General features: G+C 47.3%; 1 protein-coding gene across 2 annotated transcripts; it reads right to left on the reverse strand.

Moving 5' to 3' along the window:
- Positions 1-167: 167 nt before the first annotated feature.
- On the reverse strand, positions 168-13,660 carry ACP6 (acid phosphatase 6, lysophosphatidic). 2 transcript variants are annotated; one of them, XM_034792065.1, is made up of 10 exons: positions 12,891-13,660; positions 6,645-6,773; positions 6,426-6,556; positions 5,815-5,894; positions 4,753-4,840; positions 3,006-3,138; positions 1,882-1,982; positions 1,039-1,134; positions 652-817; positions 168-333 (listed from the first exon to the last, which is right to left on the reverse strand). In XM_034792065.1, the coding sequence occupies exons 1-10, from the start codon at positions 13,086-13,088 to the stop codon at positions 211-213; spliced, it is 1,245 nt and encodes a 414-aa protein (XP_034647956.1). In that variant the 5' UTR covers positions 13,089-13,660; the 3' UTR covers positions 168-210. The 2 variants fall into 2 exon arrangements, with proteins under 2 accessions (XP_034647956.1, XP_034647965.1); XM_034792074.1 differs by lacking the exon at positions 12,891-13,660 and adding an exon at positions 11,011-11,065.
- Positions 13,661-18,454: the final 4,794 nt, after the last annotated feature.

Below are 18,454 nucleotides of genomic sequence, written 5' to 3' on the forward strand. Positions count from 1 at the left end.
GTTGAGTTATTCTGTATTACACACACTACCTCCTTGCTGCAAATGCACGAGTTAGCAGCAGTGCATACCAGACCAGCAGAATCCTGCATCTGGCATGAACGAGTCTAGTCACCTTCAGAGTGACTTGTTGGATGAAGAGAGGGAGGAAAGAATTCAAACACCAAAGGTTGTAGGCAGGAAACTGAGTTTTATTTAAATTCTACTTATGAATTACTTGTCCATCTGCGAGCAAAGGATGCTGTACTCCTCTGGACTTACAGCATAGTGTGATAGAGCATTTAGAAATTCCTCCAGCGGGCAGAGACCTGCTCTGCATCCTCTCACCAATTGTTCCTGTAGGGGGACAATCAAGTTCACACTCATTTAATAAATAACAAATTCTTATGTTGCCAAAACCCCTTTTGTATGATGTCAAACAGGTGAAGTTGAGGCAGAGGTTAAAGAACTTTGCCAAAAGGTCCCACTGAATCAGTGGCCAGGCCAGAAAGATAATTAGGCTCCTGCCTACCCATCTTGTGGCTGAGTATTTTATCATGTTCCCTCTAACAGTGCAATCAAAATATGTCTCATTCCATAATTTAGTGTGCTGGAAATCTGCTGCAAGACCTCTATCTAGCCAACTGCATAGCAGAGCCACCACTGAGTCCTTACCTCTCCATGGTAAGACAGATGTACAAACCATTCTTTGGATTGCTGATGCTGATACAGTTCCACTGTCACATCTGCGGCATAGGGTGGCCACTTGTGATCAAAGATCCCCAGTGCCATCAACAGAGGGATGAGGGTAACGTCATGAGCAGCATAGAGAATGAGCTTTCTGGGGGAGGGGAAGAGATTTTGCATTTATTTCTCTGGATATCTAGCTACCACCCACATGCCTTTGCTAATGATGGATTAGCTTTTAAAACTCAGATAATAGTTACATACACAGCTGTTCCTTTACTCATACACACTCAATGTCTATGTGAATTGGCTCTTTACATGTGCAGCCAGTCACTGCTGGTAGCTAGAGAGACAGACAGTTATATTGTCCTGTACCTGGCCTCCGTAGCAGGAGATGATGGATCCATTGCTTTCATTATATTCTCATGTACTGCATAGAGAAGAGGACCAACACACATCTGGAGAACCTCTCTAGAACAGATGGAATTGGAAATTAGCCTGAACAAAAAACTGTGGTCCACACAAAAGAAAAAGTTGGAGAACGCTTGATCTGTCCCTTATTTCACTTCCACGTTTTGTTTGCTCTGATATATGGATACGCACAACCTAGGGGTTGTGACCTGTACTGGTGTCATGACTATACCCTCCACTTCTGTATGGCTTGAAGGAACGGGAGAATCCCTGAAACATTTTTGTTTTAATGCAGGGCCAACATGTTGAGAACCACAGCCCTAATAAAAGGGAAAGTGTTCATAGTCTCTAAGGTGCCACAAGTACTCCTGTTCTTCCCATCACCAGAGAAGATCTGCTGGGCATTGCAGCTGGGGGCTGTTTTTTTTTGTTTTTTTTTTTTTAAAGGAAACAATATTGTTTCCTTTGGCAATAAGTTAGCCTCCTATCACCTTTTACGAACAATTGTGAAACAGTTGCTCAGCTGTGCATATCAGCTGATTTGTTCTGCAAGTCATGTGCTGCAGGCCTAGAAGGTGCTCTTCCCACTAGTATCAACCACTCTCTTTGCAGCCCTGCTGTGCGTGACAGGTGATGCACCACTGGGATAATTCTCTGCCTGGTGGAAATCAGATTCCACGAGTCTGGAATGACATCCTGCAAAAGGGATTCTTTGCTCATCCAGCCCCAGTCTCCCCGCTTCCCCCTTCAACCTAGTGAAGTGCAGAACTGTCCTTCAGGCCGGGGGCTGGAGATGAGAGACATCACCTTGAATTATGTTCCAGGATGTAAATCATTGAGTCGATGGATCGACGCTCAATCGTTTTCAGGAAGTTCTTCAGCACGGGGCAGCTGGGCAAGTCATGTACCTGAAAGAACATGTGGAGCATAAGAGCCAGCATGCAGCCACCCAAAAGCAGGTACCGATGACACATACACACTCACACCTACATACAGGTGTTCATGGGATAAGTTTCACAATATGCACACTCCACAGGTCTGCACTTACTGTAGGAAACTAACTTGTGATGGGTGTTGCAGGTTTTTTTTTTTTTGGGGGGGGGGAGGGGCACGTTTAATATAAGGAGCTGGCCCTTATACCAACGGCAAGGTTTATATATTTCCCCTTAAGCTTTCATGCACATAAAGAGCACTAAACATGCTCTTAACACCTATGATGGAGATACAGAGCTATTCTCCTGACGGCCAGACCAGCTGAATCCTATTAGTTCCAATGTAGAATAGGGATATAAAAAGGATTTTGAACCTCTCTCTTTGAGACAGAGAAATTTGAGCAAAGACAGAATCCTGCAAGAAAAAGCCCTGGAACCAGCCAAACTCAAGAGGAAGGACAGGTCAAAGTTTGTGTCAGTTAACAATAAAGGCAAACCTCAGGAAGGCAGTAAATTTGGATCATGTGTACTGTGGTAGGAGCCAGGTGGAAATGCCGCCTGCCTGTAGGCCCAGTTCTTGGCATGCTGATCAGAGCTAGGTAAATAATAGTAGGAAAAAACTTTGCAAATATATAGCTCAATATTTGAATTATTTACTGAGATTTGTAAGCTGAGTGAAGGAAGAAAAATGTTTCTTGAATAATTTATGTCAGGGGTGGACGAGAACTTGCCATTTAAATAAATGTTTATTATATAAACTGCATGCCGCCAACTCTTGTTGGTTAGAGAAGAGGGTGCTTTGAACCTTGCTTTATATTAAGACAATCTTCCTCAGGCTGCTACTTTCGAAGAGTCGCATCCAGCCAACTGGGCTGCACGGGCAGATGCCTCTGGAATGCCACTGACTTTAGGGGGCTCTGCACATGCGCAGGGGTCTACCTCTGTGGATCAGCTTGCAGGATAGGGGCCTGACATTGCTGCAATTATGTCCCACCTCACCAGCTCAGCAAAGATGTTGTCGAGTAGAAGAAAAAAATCCACAGACTTATCACTGTCAATCCCCATCTCCTCTCGAATCATTTTCAGATCATCAGAGATGCCTGGCTGCAACAAGACACTTTCCATTTTACCCCTGTCAAGAAAGAGGAGGCTTTTTAGATCCTCAGGCACGCTGGCAAGAGCAACAAGATAGCCGCAAGAGAACCTCCCTGCTCGTTGGGTAGGGCTGTCTTCCAGGAGTGCGAGGGAAGAGAATGGAAACCGTTCAGTGCTGGATGGTGTCCCAGCCTTTGGAATGCTGACACTAGAAGTGACAGATTCTCTGTCTGAGCTGATGCCAAGATTTTAGATTTGTCATTAGGACTCTAACCTGGGCAGGAGATGTTAATTCCAAGGAGGAAATCTAAATGAGACACAAGCATTTCCAAAGAAAAGGACACTCTCAGCAATGATTACATAGCAATTAATAGTCGGTGTCAGTGGAACTCAGCCCACCTGTACCACCAGGGAGCACTACTTTGCCAAGCTTGCCTCAAAAAGAATGAGCAGTGAAAAAACCCTGGACTGATGCCTACAGTTGTTGTATTTGTTATAGGGGCAATGCAGAGTGATGCCATTAGTTAACTTGGCCTTTAGCCCCTCTTTTCAATTCTTTTTAAACTTTGCCAAACTTCACCCAATTGGGCTGTAAATGTCCATGCTGGATCTTTGCCTCAGTCTGAATGGGGAGGGGGGTGTTTCAGCAAAAACTCTTCAGCCTTTTCCCAGAATTAAATTGGGGGAAAAACAGCTTTATCAATGTTGAAAGAAACAGACTTTTTTCTTTTTAACAGTTCTAACCCCTCACAAACCCATCCCTATTTGGCAATCCTCCCAAAAATTTTACACATATGCAATTGTTCAGTGCTTGCTCCTTAGTGGTGTGAATGTCCTAGCTGCAGTGTGCGTGTTCTCAGTCCTCACTGAGATGCCTGCAGCAGTCAGCCAGCTTGCCTGTCCACTGCTTACCCCATCAAAATACACCCTACGTTGCAAAGCCAAGCATTCAGTTTTCATACACCAAAATTAAGGTTGCCTCTTTGTGTGAGAGAATTCTGAGAGTCTCTACTAGGATGTGGACAAAAGTGTGTCATGTAATCCAAGACAAGCGCAGTACATATGTGCAAAGGGGACAGCGTTAGATAGCACTGGCAACCTTAAATCTGGCATTTATTAACTTGAGTGCCTGATTTTGCAAACTTAATGTTCTTTTCATGTAGATTTTTATAAGAAATATTTTAAATTCTCAGATAAAAACTGTTACAGGTGCTCAGCCTTAACTCCAATCAGTTAAGGGTATAAATATTACACAGATGTTGTAATGATCCCAAAACAAAACACTACACACCCTGGACATTCAGAGTTAAGGTTAAATTTAAAATAAATCCAAACACATTAAAGAATGGAACTGCCGAGTTAAGGCTCCCAAGCAACCTTAACTCTGCCGTGTAGTGATGCTTGTGCTATAACCATACAAGTATGATTGGTGCAGAAGTGTTTGTAGTGATTAGATTAAACTAATCTTTCAAGATCTATTAAATATTTTTTCCCACATTGTGCAGTTGCATAAAGTATTTCCCCTGAGACCAGGAGTACAGCCATTGCAAGAGGAAGAATTCAGTGAATGAGGAAAACATGGTGCTTTCAGTTATTAGCAGTGATGTGCCATGATAGGGACCTCAGAAGAAGAGATGTGACTGGGGATTACCTGCTCAAATGCTTCAGGCGCTGGCAGTTCTGGTAATTGGGGTAGAGGATTTCAGTGCTTGCTTCATCAGTGACAATAGTAATGGGTCCTGTGGAAGGGATAAGAGGAGGCTTCTGTTATCCCTAGCACAGCTGGGGTTGCCTTATACTAGATCTGCTTTCACCAATACAGGAATACAGCACTGGGCCTTTGTGCAAGACCGTCTCCCCTTAAAGTCAGTTTCCTTGTACAAGGTCTCACTTTTGTTTTCATGTCCTTCCAAGGCTCTGCCAATTCTCTTTTTGTTAATCAATATTTACATTGTGGTACCATCTAGCGACCATTCAGATTGGAGCCTCATTGTGCACGGCTTTGGGCATACATTTCATAAATGGCAATCTCTGCCCTAAAGAGTTTATTGCTGTAGGAATCTTAACTGAGCCGGGGGGGGGGGGCATTTCCCACTGCTGAGTTTTGTGTGCCACAAAATATATCCCTCCCTGTAACCCATCAAGAGTGTTATGATCTGGTAGGTCACTTTGCTGCTGCCAAGACATTCAAGCCCAGGGACCAAGAGCAAATGAGATGCTCTCAAGACAGTCATATTTCTAGGGCCTGCTCCCTGTAACATTAGTCTTACATTGGTGAGCTTCAGGGTGCAGGTGAAGGTGTTTCTGGATGGTCAGACTTTTAACAGGGGCTCAGGACTCTTATGGGCAGCATGCTCCAGGTTCTCTCAAGAGACATTTCAGACCTGACTATGTATTGTGGCCTACTCTTCATTTCTCATTGCCTGTTTCTGACACTGGTAAATGCTGCCCTACTCAGTCAAGCTGAGCTTGCAGGGGCAAGGGATCAAGGATGGGCATCAAGATGAAGCCAAGGAAGAGACAGAGCAAAAGGCAAACTGACAACTCATGCACTAGGCAGGAGATCCTAGATGGGAGGGTGGGGGAGGAAAAGCAACAGAAGGGTGGTGGGGAGACAGCAATCTGGGGACCAGAGCAGTTGGGATGTGAGAGAGGAGAGTGTACCTAAGGTAGATTGGGGCGGAAGCACAGTCAGAAACGACCCCCCCCATACCTTCTTTATGCTGTTGGAACAGCCCAGCCAGCAGACACCGTGTGGACTCCAGATTGCGAACAATATTAGTGGAACGGACGCTGAAAGAGAGAAGGCAGCTTGTGAAACAGAGTGACACGGTCTTCCTCCTGTAAACAAGGCCACATCCAAGAACAATCTGTTGGACATGGGACCTTGATCTCCCCACAAATCAGCAGCTCCAGATACTCACTGTCAATATTAGCATCACTGAAATGGCAACTCGGACATCGAAGGCACTAGTGTCTCAAATTTTTGAATTGGTGACCCCTTTCACACAGCAAGCCTCTGAGTGCACATACACACACACCCTAAATTAAAAACATTTTTTTTTAATATTTACCACTATTATAAATACTGGATGTGAAGCAGGGTTTGGGGGTAGAGGCTGACAGCTCGTGACCTCCCCCTCCCCCATTTGAGAACCCATGCACTAGTGACTCCTGGTACCAAGTTGTACTGGCTATGTGGGAGGAGTCAGAGGCCTGCAGTGAGAGACACTGGGGGAGGAGCATGTCAGTCAGGGAGCCTTCATCCAAGAAGTAAGAGTGAGGGCTGCAGGGGGACGCATGCAGGAATTTTCAGAAACTCACAAGACCTCGGAAGGTTTGAACACCGGAGATAGAAAGTTGATCTTCTCCACATAGCTTCTCCTCAGCCTTTCCCCCAGTTCAAACATCTGCTGCATCCCCACTGCTGTCAGCTGCCCAGCAACGACACCACCCTGGGGAGACAAACAGCAGTCACATTCAGTGCATGGAAAGATACGAGTCTCGCAAGGGGAACCTGATCAAGGGGAAAGAGTCTCTCACCTTCAGTGTGGTCTTTTTGTATTGATCTTCATAAGGGGAGTGAGGTTTTGGCCCACCAGAGAGGTCAGTTACTGTGTAATCAAACTGGGTTTGAGCAGGGACTTCTAACAGAGTTGGATGCCACTCCACCTGATGCAAAAAACATGAGAGAAATGTTTCATTAGAAAATAATCATCTTCCAATCACATCAGAACTACTCTGGGCTACACCAAGGCATGGGGGAATACACTGTGCTGCCTCTGTGATAATGAGACAGCGTCAAGTAATATATAGTACATGACTCCATTGTCTCCCGTTATATAACACAGCATCTTGGAACATACAGTGCTAGGACGTCTGAGACCCTCCATTATTGAGACATGCAACATGACCTCTCTATTGCTCCTGAGAACCTCCAGCACTGAGACCGCCATACCCCTCTAACGGCTGAAGAAATAACAGGCGATCACACCTGCTACTAACAGCACACTGAATTTCTCCTTGAGCTAAATTGTAGAGCTAATCCTCTCAGATTCAAGAGCCCTGAAAAGCTGGGTCAGTCACAATGATGCTCAGGTAAGTGGGGCAGTGTAGTGCCTGCTTACTGGAGCAGCCTGCATAGCAAGTGCTCATTGCCCTGAAACAGCTCTCTGTGTCTGAGTACTGGGAGTCGAGCACTTGGTTAAAGCGGCAAGTAGAAACGGTTTTGCCACTTCAGTGGCAGGCTGTTGTTGTACTGGCAACTAATGGATAGGACTCCAGAGGGGGAGCTTGTACTTTTGAATCTGTAGGCTCCCCCAGCCAGATTTCTTACAAACATTACATTCCCTCTATTGTATTCAGCGCAACAGCCAGCAATTCAGTAGGTAAAAGCTGGATCTAGCTAATTTTTGTTCCCAAATCCCAGTGTCTTATACTGGTTACCCTATTTAAAGGTACACTCTAGTGACAACGCTCCTGAAAAACCAGATGCATGTAGACAAAAATGGCCTAAAAAACCCAAGTCGTTACCCTAGATCTAGCCATTTTTTATTTCAAGCCCTAAATTTGTACCCCCTACAATAGAAAACCGAAGCCAATACCCATTGTACCAGTACAAAGAAGGCATGGACCCTGATAGATCTTGGTTCAAAAGGGCAGCAAAAAATTGGATCTAGCTGGTATTTGGCAAACACTGTAATTTAAATCCGAAGAAGTGAGGTTTTTACCCACGAAAGCTTATGCCCAAATAAAGCTGTTAGTCTTTAAAGTGCCACCAGACTCCTTGTTGTTTTTGTAGATACAGACTAACACGGCTACCCCCTGATACTGTAATTTAAAGTGGCTTTGTGCACTTAAACAGATATGCATCTTCTACAGTAACAATGTGTAGTTACATATGTTTGGAGAAAATGTGACATTATAGGGGGGAGGGATAGCTCAGTGGTTTGAGTATTGGCCTGCTAAACCTGGGGTTGTGAGTTCAATCCTTGAGGAGGCCACTTAGGGATCTGGGGCAAAATCAGTACTTAGTCCTGCTAGTGAAGGCAGGGGGCTGGACTTGATGACTTTTCAAGGTCCCTTCCAGTTCTAGGAGATGGGATATCTCCATTTAAAAAAAAAAAAAAAAAAAAAAAAATGGATCTCTGCACATGACGCTATTTGAGTTAAAGTGTGACAGACATCTTTTTGAAAGTCTCCAATGCCAAACTCTATTTTATATCAGATAGTAAGTGTGGCTAAGGGATAGGACATCAGCAGCTTCTCAGTACACAAAAGTGAATTTATAAATTTCCCTGTAGTTAAACTAGTTATCATAATTATGTGTACTTATACAGTAACAGAAGATCCAGTTCTGCCCTCAGCTATGCACCCACACTGATGTCAATAGAACATGTCTGTGCACTCAATATTAACTACGTTTTAAATTAATACATTAGAACCTTGCTAAACTGCAACTTCCTAATTCCCATATTTAAATAAATGGTGTGAACCCTCTTCTCAGCAAAGATTTCACAGCAGACTCCTGTAGCGAGGTTTCATATTGCCAAGACTTCATTACTTTTGCACATTATTAGAGTATGTTTACTACTACGCCATATTGTATAAATAATTAAAATTAAACTACAGCTGACACAATAAATGAATAGAGAACACTATAATGAAATAGCTTTGTTATTCTGTTCACTTGCTAATTAAAAAAAATCAGCACTTGGTAATGGGACTCCCTGTTGTCACGCCAAATGAGCAAGGCTTTATGGTATTGTTAACTGCATCTAACTTTAATTAATTACTATTTTATCCAATATTGCTATTTTTTCCAAAATGGTATCCTAACAATTCTGACTCCCTTTATCCTGCTTGGATTTGTGTACAAGTCAATTTGAATCAGCGATCTCTCTCATCCCCGTTTTAAAGACAGCCATTACACCATCCCTGGCTAATGTATCTACCAAAGCCACAAATTTGATAGCAATCTAGGTCACAGTTGGAACCAAACACTCATATGCACAGTTGCACTGAACACACTAACATCAAATATGATCTGACCAACACTAGACAAGATGCTCCCTCTTCTTCCACCTTACCAGCTGCATTTATTGTCTACATAGACGGTAAAAATCTAAGATTCAGGGGCAAAAATGGACAGGTTCTGATAGGATCCAGATACCACATCCAGGAGTTGGAAGATGCACCGAGTCTAAATCCCTACAAGTACAAATGTCTCTGAAACAGGGCACTGATTATGTTTGGGAGGCTCAGTGTCATTAGATTCTTAGGTCCAAAGCCTTTACCTAGGAATTGTAGGTGTTCTCAGCACAATGACCAAAGGGCAGGCCAACCTTTCAAAAAGACACGTTACCCTTCAAAGGCACTTTGGTCTTTTGGAGTGTTTAGGCTTTAGGAACGATTTAATGAGACGCCCAAAACAAAAACCCCCGGAGTCTAGGCCAGAAGCCCCATCACAGGGCAGCATCATTTCCCAGTGTTGGATGCCAGAACCACCAGGCTCCCTGAGACAAAGGGGTGCCATGTCTTCACTTTGTCAAACCCATCCTGTTCACCATCTCCTCTCCTCCTGCTAAACTACACTGCCACTTCCCTGAAGGATAACTGCTCTTCTCCTCATAAATAAGTGTAAAGCACACAAAGGTAGGGGAGAATGGTGTACTGGTAAGTGACCCTGCCAGCAGGTAGGGGATCTTGGGGGACAACTACTGCACGGGTGGGGTGCAAAATAAACTTTATTAAGAAAATGCAAAAACAAGGAAAATTCAATAGTGAGGGGTACGGGGTTTGTTAAGGTAGACAATTGGGGTGGGGTTTCAATAGTGGGGTCCAATACAGTGGTAACCAATTAACACTGAAGTATAAATGTAACAGGTAGCTAATAGTTTCTATGTAAAGGGTGTGTCACAGCAGCATATAACCAACTAACAGTTATCGGTAAAATGGGTTAAATAACCAACAATTACCCCAACTCTAGGTAAAAATATGTCACAGTGGTGTAAATGTAAAAGGTGAGGTGTGTTAGAGAGAAAAAGGGTAACCAATGGGGTTTTATGCTAGACTTCAGTAATACAATTGAGGTTTGGCAGCAGCAGGAGCAGGGTGAGCACATGGGGGAAGGGATTAAAAAAGAGAGAGAGAAAGGCAATGGTAGAGGAGTGAGGTTGGGGGATGGGAGAAGAGGAGCACATGGTGGAGCAGAGACCAAAGGCAGAGGTGCTGCGGAGGGAGATTTAAACTCAGGGAGACACAGAGAGCAGACAGGCTGCAAGTTTAAACAGCAGAGAGACTGCAAAACGAGTGACTGGGGAGCTCGGGCAAGCTCGGGGGAGGGGGGAGGTTAGGGCAGCGGGAAGAAAGACTTAACCACAATTATACAGAACACAGTAAAATCTTATCTATGATCTAACTTAACCAAGACTACACAAATTAGCAAATAACAGAACACAATGCAACAATTTTTTTTAAACCTAACTTACAGAGCGCAATACAAACAATTCTTTAAACCTAACTTAACCACAGCTATGCAAAATGAAATTACAACTTATCTAGACTAAGAACCTGATTCTAATAGGTGCACCTTACACTATGCCGCTTCTTTGATTGGGAGGGGGAGCAGTTCCAGAGGGCAGAGTGGTGTGTGCCCAGGGTACAGACCCGGGGGGGGGGGGATTAACTAGTGGTGGCTGCAGCAGTGAGGTGACTGCAAGCCGGCAGCCCAGGATAAAGTCCAGGAAGGCACAGCCTAGCAGCGGCACAGGCTTATTTCCAGCAGCAAAGGCGCTGCGGAGCAAGAAATAGATTACAGATACAGACCAAGGAGCTAGCTTGGGTCTGTTTGCTGGGGAAAGAAGGCCAGCAGCTAGGACAGGGGAAGTTTGCAAGAGGGAGTTCTTACCAATCCACAGGACAGCAGCAAGCACAGAGACAGGAACGGCAGTAGCATCGGAGGATGGAGAGAGGACTCAATTCACTTACAATAATCAGGAGATCTCCAGGAACAAATTTGTTGTTCGTGGGAGGGGAGTTTAAAAACAAGGGTACGCTCAAAAACAAACGAGAGCGGGGAGAGGGCCCCCCCCCCAAAGACCCATAGCTGATCAGACCAGGTGGCAAAGCAAGGACCTTCTCCGGGGGTCTGATCAGAAAATGTCCGGCTTTAAAGGCAAACTCAGGCAGTTTCCCACCAGTACTTTTGATTGGCTCCTCTTGATACAGGGGAGGAGAGAAGGCAGGGAAAGGCTGCAGGGAAGCATAGGCATGCCTGGGCATGTTCTGAGCCACAGGTATGACTCATATGCTTAATTAGTTGGCCACTTCAGGTCTTGCATTTCTGGGCAGCGCCCCCCCACACCGAGCCCGGGTCTGAACAAAGGAACCATGGTGGGAGGGATAGCTCAGTGGTTTGAACATTGGCCTGCTAAACCCAGGGTTGTGAGTTCAATCCTCGAGGGGGCCACTTGGGGATCTGGGGCAAAATCAATACTTGGTCCTACTAGTGAAGGCAGGGGGCTGGACTCAATGACCTTTCAAGGTCTCTTCCAGTTCTAGGAGATGGGATACCACCATTATTTATTTATTTTATTATTTTTAATTAAACCAAACAAAGAAGCAAGAAGCCCCCTCCCTAGGCAGAGCAATGGCTCCAGTTAGGCTGTACAAGCCATTCCTATGAATAGGGCTGTGACTTTAGTTAGCACAATGGCCGGGAGGGGCAGCCACACAGGACAAACAGAAAGGAGAGGGGGAAAAGGAATGCAGTAGGGGGACAGCTGTAACAGACAGTAAGCATTTTATTTTTAACACTAGCTGTCATTATACATAGTAAATGATTTTGAGTTGGGGGAGAAAAATAAAAATTAAGTGGATTCAGCAGTGGATTTCCTTCCTCTCCCCCCAAGCTTTATTGCACCAGAATGCACTGGGAATCAGACTTTTCTAGTGCCAGGGCACTGAATATAAGTGTTGTTTGTAAGGAGCCAACATAGCCTAATAGACTGGGGCTTAGGGGAACTGATTTCTAGTCCTAATTCTGCTGCAGGGAGACCTTAGGTAAGTTATGTCCCCTTGTGCCTCAGTTTCCTCCATCTGTTAAATGGGGATAATGATACCTCCTTTGTAAAACTACTACCTACTTTAAAATCTAGTAATAAAAGAGAAGTGGTATTATTAAATGGTAAAATGTGGAAACCAATATAGAGTTAGGTCCAGAAGGATCCAAATGCTAGATCTGAAATGTTGCCACTCTACTTGATCTGTCAGGATCTAGATTTTACTATTGTAGAATCGTCAGCTATACTTGTTTATAAATATGGCACAAAAACTGGGAGTTCAGAGCTGAGTCTAGGACTGTGAATCAGCTGTACCAGGAAGAGTCAGAATTCACACTTTAGCACAGTAGTACTTATCTACTTGCCAGTAGACACTACAGTTTAGGAACAAAAATTAGATAGATTCAGATTTTACTTGAAGTCAAACTTTTAAAAACAACAATACACTTCACTGTTCTGTTCCACTGCTCTAGTGCACACCCTAGGGTGACCAGACAGCAAATGTGAAAAATCGGGACGGGGGTGGGGGGTAATAGGAGCCTATATAAGAAAAAGACCCAAAAATCGGGACTGTCCCTATAAAATCGGGACATCTGGTCACCCTAGCACACCCTGTCACTGCAGATACTCTCCCCCCTCCCCCAAGATACAGGGACAGCAGCTTCCTCTGCTCCTCAGATCAGCCACGCTGTCCTTACATTCGGAGTTTCCAGTAGCCCCTTCTCACCTGCTCTGGTTTCGGGATAGGTCTTAAAGGAGTGCGCGCTCCATGCCGAAATATGACCTGGACCAACTTCAGCTCCAGCTGATGGCGATCGCCGCTGTACTGAGTTTTGTCCCTTCTCAGCTCAGCCAGGGCTACCCTCTTCTGGTGCACACAGAAAGCCAGGGTGCCCAAGACACTCACTCGAGCCCAGATACCCATGCCCAGGAGCTGTCCTCCCTACAAGATGCTGCGTGTGGATTAGCTTATGTAATGCCAGCCCTGGGAAAGGGTGGAGGCGGAAGGAGGCTGCACCTCAGCCCACAAATTCAGCTACCATAAATAGGCACATTGGGGGTAGGGCGACCAGACAGCAAGTGTGAAAAATCAGGACACTTTTCGGGGGTGGTGATGATAGCTGCGAACTGTACATAAAACAAAGTCCCTAATATGGAGACGTCTGGTCACCCTGGCTGGGGGGAAAGGAGGAGGCTGCTGACCCCCCACTTTCCTTTAGCATAACCTGTGAGCGAGGTGCAGGGCTAAGCCAGCTCCGCCCCCGCTAGCCCGGGGCGAGCAGAGGAGCAGGGAAGGGATGCAAAGCGTCACGTTGCAGCAACAGCTGCAGCCTCCTCTCCTTGCAGCAGCTCCTCTCTTCCGGGCACAAGGGGGGGAGGAGCGGGCCCGTCCCCGCTACAAACTTCGGAGCCTCCCAGCCGGACCTGGGGCCAGTTCGAGCACCCCAGACAGTGGAAAGAGCGGAGCCACGCACAGGATTATGGGGAATGTAGTTTTCCCACCAGCATATGCCCTTGCTGGAAGACCGCGGATGGACGACAACTCCCAAGATGCAGCGCGGCGAAGTGGGACACTCCTCTTCCTGGAAGCGTTCGGTGCACTCACCTGTGAGTTGGGAGGGCGACGGGGGCCTGCGCTGTGAAGATAGCGCATGCGCAGAAGAGGGACTCTCGGGGCGGGGTGGGAGGGGTTCCGCGTGCTGCGCTCGGGGCTCCTTGTAGTTCCCGCAGGGCTTGGCGCGTGCTGAGGCGAGGCGCGTGCATTGGGGGCGCCCTGGCCTTGGGGGTCAGACTGGGACATGCCACAGCTCACTGAGCAGGGGTAAGAGCGGCCGATGCTTCGTGCGTAGTCCACAGTGAGCAGCTCCCCGTGACCAGCTGCAGAGATCTTTCATCCATGCCTCTCACAGATTACACCCCCCCGCACTCCTTTCCGCCCTCCAAGGTGTCTCTGCAATCCTCTTCTCTGACACCCCCAAACAGGTCCCTCCACAGTCTTCCATGCGCCACAAGATGTTCAGGACCCGCTCCCCCCGACAAATCCAATCCCTAACTGCCATACCTAGACTCAGGCCTTGGCTACACTTGCGAGTTGCAGCGCTGTAAAGACTCCCCCAGCGCTGTAACTCACTCCCCGGCCACACTGGCAAGGCATTTGCAGTGCTGTATCTCCTTGGTTGCAGCACTGCATGTACTCCACCTCTCCGAGAGGAATAGTGAGTGCAGTGCTGCTGCTGTGGCACCAGTGTGGCCGCCCAATGCGCTGTGAATGGCCTCCAGAATTATTCGGCAGTATCCCACAATGCCTGTTCTAGCCACTCTGGTCATCAGTTCAAACTCTACTGCCCTGGCCTCAGGTAACCAACCATGTGACCGACCCTTTACATTCCCCGGGAATTTTAAAAATTCCCTTCCTGTTTGCTCAGCCCCGCCTGGTGTGGAGTGCTATCAGCGAATCTTTCCAGGTGACCATGCCTCCACGTGCCAAGCGAGCCCCAGCATGGAGCAATGGCGAGTTGCTAGACGTCATCAGTGTTTGGGGGCAGGAAGCTGTCCAGTCCCAGCTGCGCTCCAGCCGTAGGAATTACGATACCTTCAGGAAGGTATCTAAGGACATGATGGAAAGGGGCCATGACCTGGACGCCCTGCAGTGCAGGATTAAAGTGAAGGAGCTGCAGAGTGCCTACCGCAAAGCCCGTGACGCAAACAGCCACTCGGGTGCTCCCCCCGTGACCTGCCGATTCTACAAAGAGCTGGATGCGATACTTGGGGTTAACCCCATCTCCACTCCGAGCACCAGCATGGACACTTAAGAGCCGGTGTGGAGCAGGGAAGGAGGAGGAAAACGGGAGTGATGATGGTGGGCCAGATGGAGACATCCCAGAATCCCTGGAACCATGCAGCCAGGAGCTCTTCTGGAGCCAGGAGGAAGGTAGCCAGTCGCAGCGGCTGATACTTGGTGGAGGACAAACAGAAGAGCAGGTTCCCGGTAAGCAGTTTTTTTTTTTCAGGAAGGAATTTTTTCGGTGCAGGCTCTTTGGGAGAGGAGGGTTAGGCAGGCATGCCTAGATGCACAATAGTGCATTGATGTGGTTTATCACATCGCAGTAATCGGCCTCGGTAATCTCTTCGAATGTCTCATCCAGAACGTGTGCAATGCGCTTGCGCAGGTATCGGGAGAGCCACCCTGGTCCTTGTCCCAGCCAGGCTAACGTGTCTGCGCCACTGTGCCGCGAGGGGCGGGGGGACCATTGCTGCACACAGGCAAGCTGCATATTGGCCAGGGCGGAAGCCGCATTGCAGTAGAAGACCCTCCCTTGCTCCCCAGGTCACCCTCAGCAGCGAGATATCGTCCAGGACGAACTCCTGTGGAAAATGTTGGGACAGTGTTCAGTGTAGGTGCCCCCTGAAGCTGTTGGCTCTCCCCAAGGCACAGAAACGCAGAGGACAGTGCAGCCCTGAAACAATCAGTCCCCATTACTCACCATTTTGAGGCTCCCATGGGATATGTGTGCTCTGTTTCAGATGGGAAAATTATGCTATTGTGTAGACCCTGTGTGTTTTCTACTCCTTAAGTGCGGGGGGAATCATTACTCTGCCTGGTATAAACAGTGCTGCCTCTGTTAAATGTTGCATTTTGCCTATACAGCTGCATCAACCTTGAGACCTCAGCTTCCCTCTTATCGCCTGCTCAGAGACTGCAAAGACTCAGGAAGAGACCGCGAAAAAGCAAAGAAGACATGCTGCAAGAAGTGATGCAGCAATCTATTAAAGAGAATGAGAAGGCACAGAACTGGAGGGAGAGAGAAAGCAGGATCCGCCAGGAAAACGCAGTGCACCGGCGGCAAAGCACCGCGCACTGGCAGCAAAGCACTGATAGGCTCATCAGCATCCTGGATCGCCAAGCAGACGCTGTCTAGAGCTGGTAGCCATGCAGAAAGAGGAGCAGTTCCGCAAACGCAAACGCCACCCCCCTCCCCACAGCTTTTGTTCCAAAACTCTTTCCGTTGTGCCCCACTGTCACCTCCAACCCACTTTCCCCAACTTCTGTGTTCTTCACACCACTCACTGCCTCCAACACCAGTATCTTCATCACCCAGCCCTGAAAACCACGACCCTTACCCTCTGCACTCAACCCCCATCGCCATGCAGTATAGCTGCCCTGAAGTGCAGCACTCACTGCACAGCGCACCAGACAGGACATACGCGAATCTGTGATTGTACCGTTCCCCACTCCACTCCCTTGTTTCTTTTCAATAAATAATTTTTTTTTCTTTTCAATAAATGGATTCTTTGGCTTTGAAAACATTCTTTATTATTGCATAAAGTAAAAGACTCCTTAGCCCAGGAAATAAACAGGCACTGCAAGTCTGCTTGTCTGCTAAGCAGACACTGATTCCTAAAGATTGGAACTACTGCACTTCATTCCCGTGCAGGGCACCACATATCACTGCTGGTTTTCAGCCTCAAATTGCTCCCTCAAGGCATCCCTAATCCTTGCAGCCCCATGCTTGGCCCCTGTAATAGCCCTGCTCTCTGGCTGTGCAAATTCAGCCTCCAAGTGTTGAACCTCGGAGGTCCATGCCTGAGTGAAGCTTTCACCCTTCCCTTCACAAATCTTATGGAGGGCACAGCACGCGGATATAACCGCGGGGATGTTGTTTTTGGCCAAGTCCAGCTTCCCATACAGAGATCGCCAGCGGCCCTTTAAATGGCCAAAGGCACGCTCCACAGTCATTTGGCACCGGCTCAGCCTGTAGTTGAACCGTTCCTTGCTGCTGTCAAGGCTCCCTGTGTAGTGTTTCATGAGCCACGGCATTAACGGGTAAGGAGGATCTCCAAGGATCACAATGGGCATTTCAACTTCCCCTACCATGATCTTCCACTCTGGGAAAAAAGTCCCGGCCGGCATCTTCCTGAATAGCTAAGTGTTCCGAAAGATACGTGTGTCATGCACCTTTCCGGGCCAGCCTGTGTTAATGTCAATGAAACGCCCACGGTGATCCACAAGCGCCTGGAGAACCATAGAGAAATACCCTTTCCGATTAACGTACTCGGATCCGAGGTGGGGTGGTGCCAGAATAGGAATGTGCGTCCCATCTATCATCCCTCCACAGTTAGGGAACCCCATTTGTGCAAAGCCATCCACTATTTCCTGCACGTTACCCAGAGTCACGGTTCTTCTGAGTAGGATGTGATTAATGGCCTTGCAAACTTGCATCAACACGATTCCAACGGTCGAGTTTCACACTCCAAACTGGTTTGCGACCGACTGGTAGCTGTCTGGGGCTGCCAGCTTCCAGATTTCAATAGCCACCTGCTTCTCCACTGGCAGGGCAGCTTGCAATCTCGTGTCCTTGCGCCGCAGGGTGGGGGCGAGCTCCTCACACAATCCCATGAAAGTGGCTTTTCTCATCCGAAAGTTCTGCAGCCACTGCTCGTCATCCCAGACTTCCATGACGATGTGATCCCACCACTCGGTACTTGTTTCCCGAGCCCAAAAGCAGCGTTCCACGGTGCTGAGCATGTCCGTGAATGCCACAAGCAATTTTGTGTCATACGTATTACGCAGCTCGATAGCATCGTCGGACTCCTCACCCTCACTCTCACTCTCACTGTCACTTTGGATCTTAAGGAATAGTTCGACAGCTAAACGTGACGTGCTGGCGAGACTTGTCAGCATACGCCTCAGCAGTTCGGACTCCATTTCCCGCAGACAGATTGCGCTGCGCAGAAACCGTTAAAAGATGGCGCCAAAGGTGGACGGAAACAAAGGGATGCGAAGCGATGCATCACGGGGCATTGGGACAGGACCCAGAATCCCCCTCACCTACGCCCCCTTCCCACAACCCACGGCGCCAGAATAGGAAAAGGTGCTCTGTGGGATAGCTGCCCATAATGCACCACTCCCAATAGCACTGCAATTGCTGCAAATGTGGCCACGACAGTGCGCTGGGCAGCTGTCAGTGTGGACAGACTGCAGCGCTTTCCCTACTCAGCTGCACGAAATCAGGTTTAACTCACAGCGCTGTACATCTGCAAGTTTAGCCAAGGCCTCAGCTTCCTATGCTACGGCTAAAGCAGTGGTTCCTAAACTTTAACAACATGTGAACCCCTTTCACTAAAATGTCAAGTCTCACAAACCCCCTCCTAAAAATGAATATTTCCAGGGATTTTCTCCTTTACCTGAGTATAAATTATAAATGCAGTGATCTTGGAAATATACATTTTGTTTTTCTGACATGCTTATTACACACTATTATTAATTATTATCATTACAGTATTTTTTTT

Source organism: Trachemys scripta, chromosome 1, assembly GCF_013100865.1.
Source record: "Trachemys scripta elegans isolate TJP31775 chromosome 1, CAS_Tse_1.0, whole genome shotgun sequence".
Classification (NCBI taxonomy): Eukaryota; Metazoa; Chordata; order Testudines; family Emydidae; genus Trachemys; species Trachemys scripta.

What these genes read in the sequence shown, in the direction of transcription:
- ACP6 (XM_034792065.1), bottom strand. Translation starts at nt 13,088, where the DNA reads ATGGGTATCTGGGCTCGAGTGAGTGTCTTGGGCACCCTGGCTTTCTGT. An exon ending in CTATCCCGAAACCAGAGCAG is followed by an intron (nt 6,774 to 12,890) that starts GTGAGAAGGGGC and finishes TTTTTGCATCAG; the next exon opens with GTGGAGTGGCATCCAACTCT. An exon ending in GTTCCAACAGCATAAAGAAG is followed by an intron (nt 4,841 to 5,814) that starts GTATGGGGGGGG and finishes TCCCTTCCACAG; the next exon opens with GACCCATTACTATTGTCACT.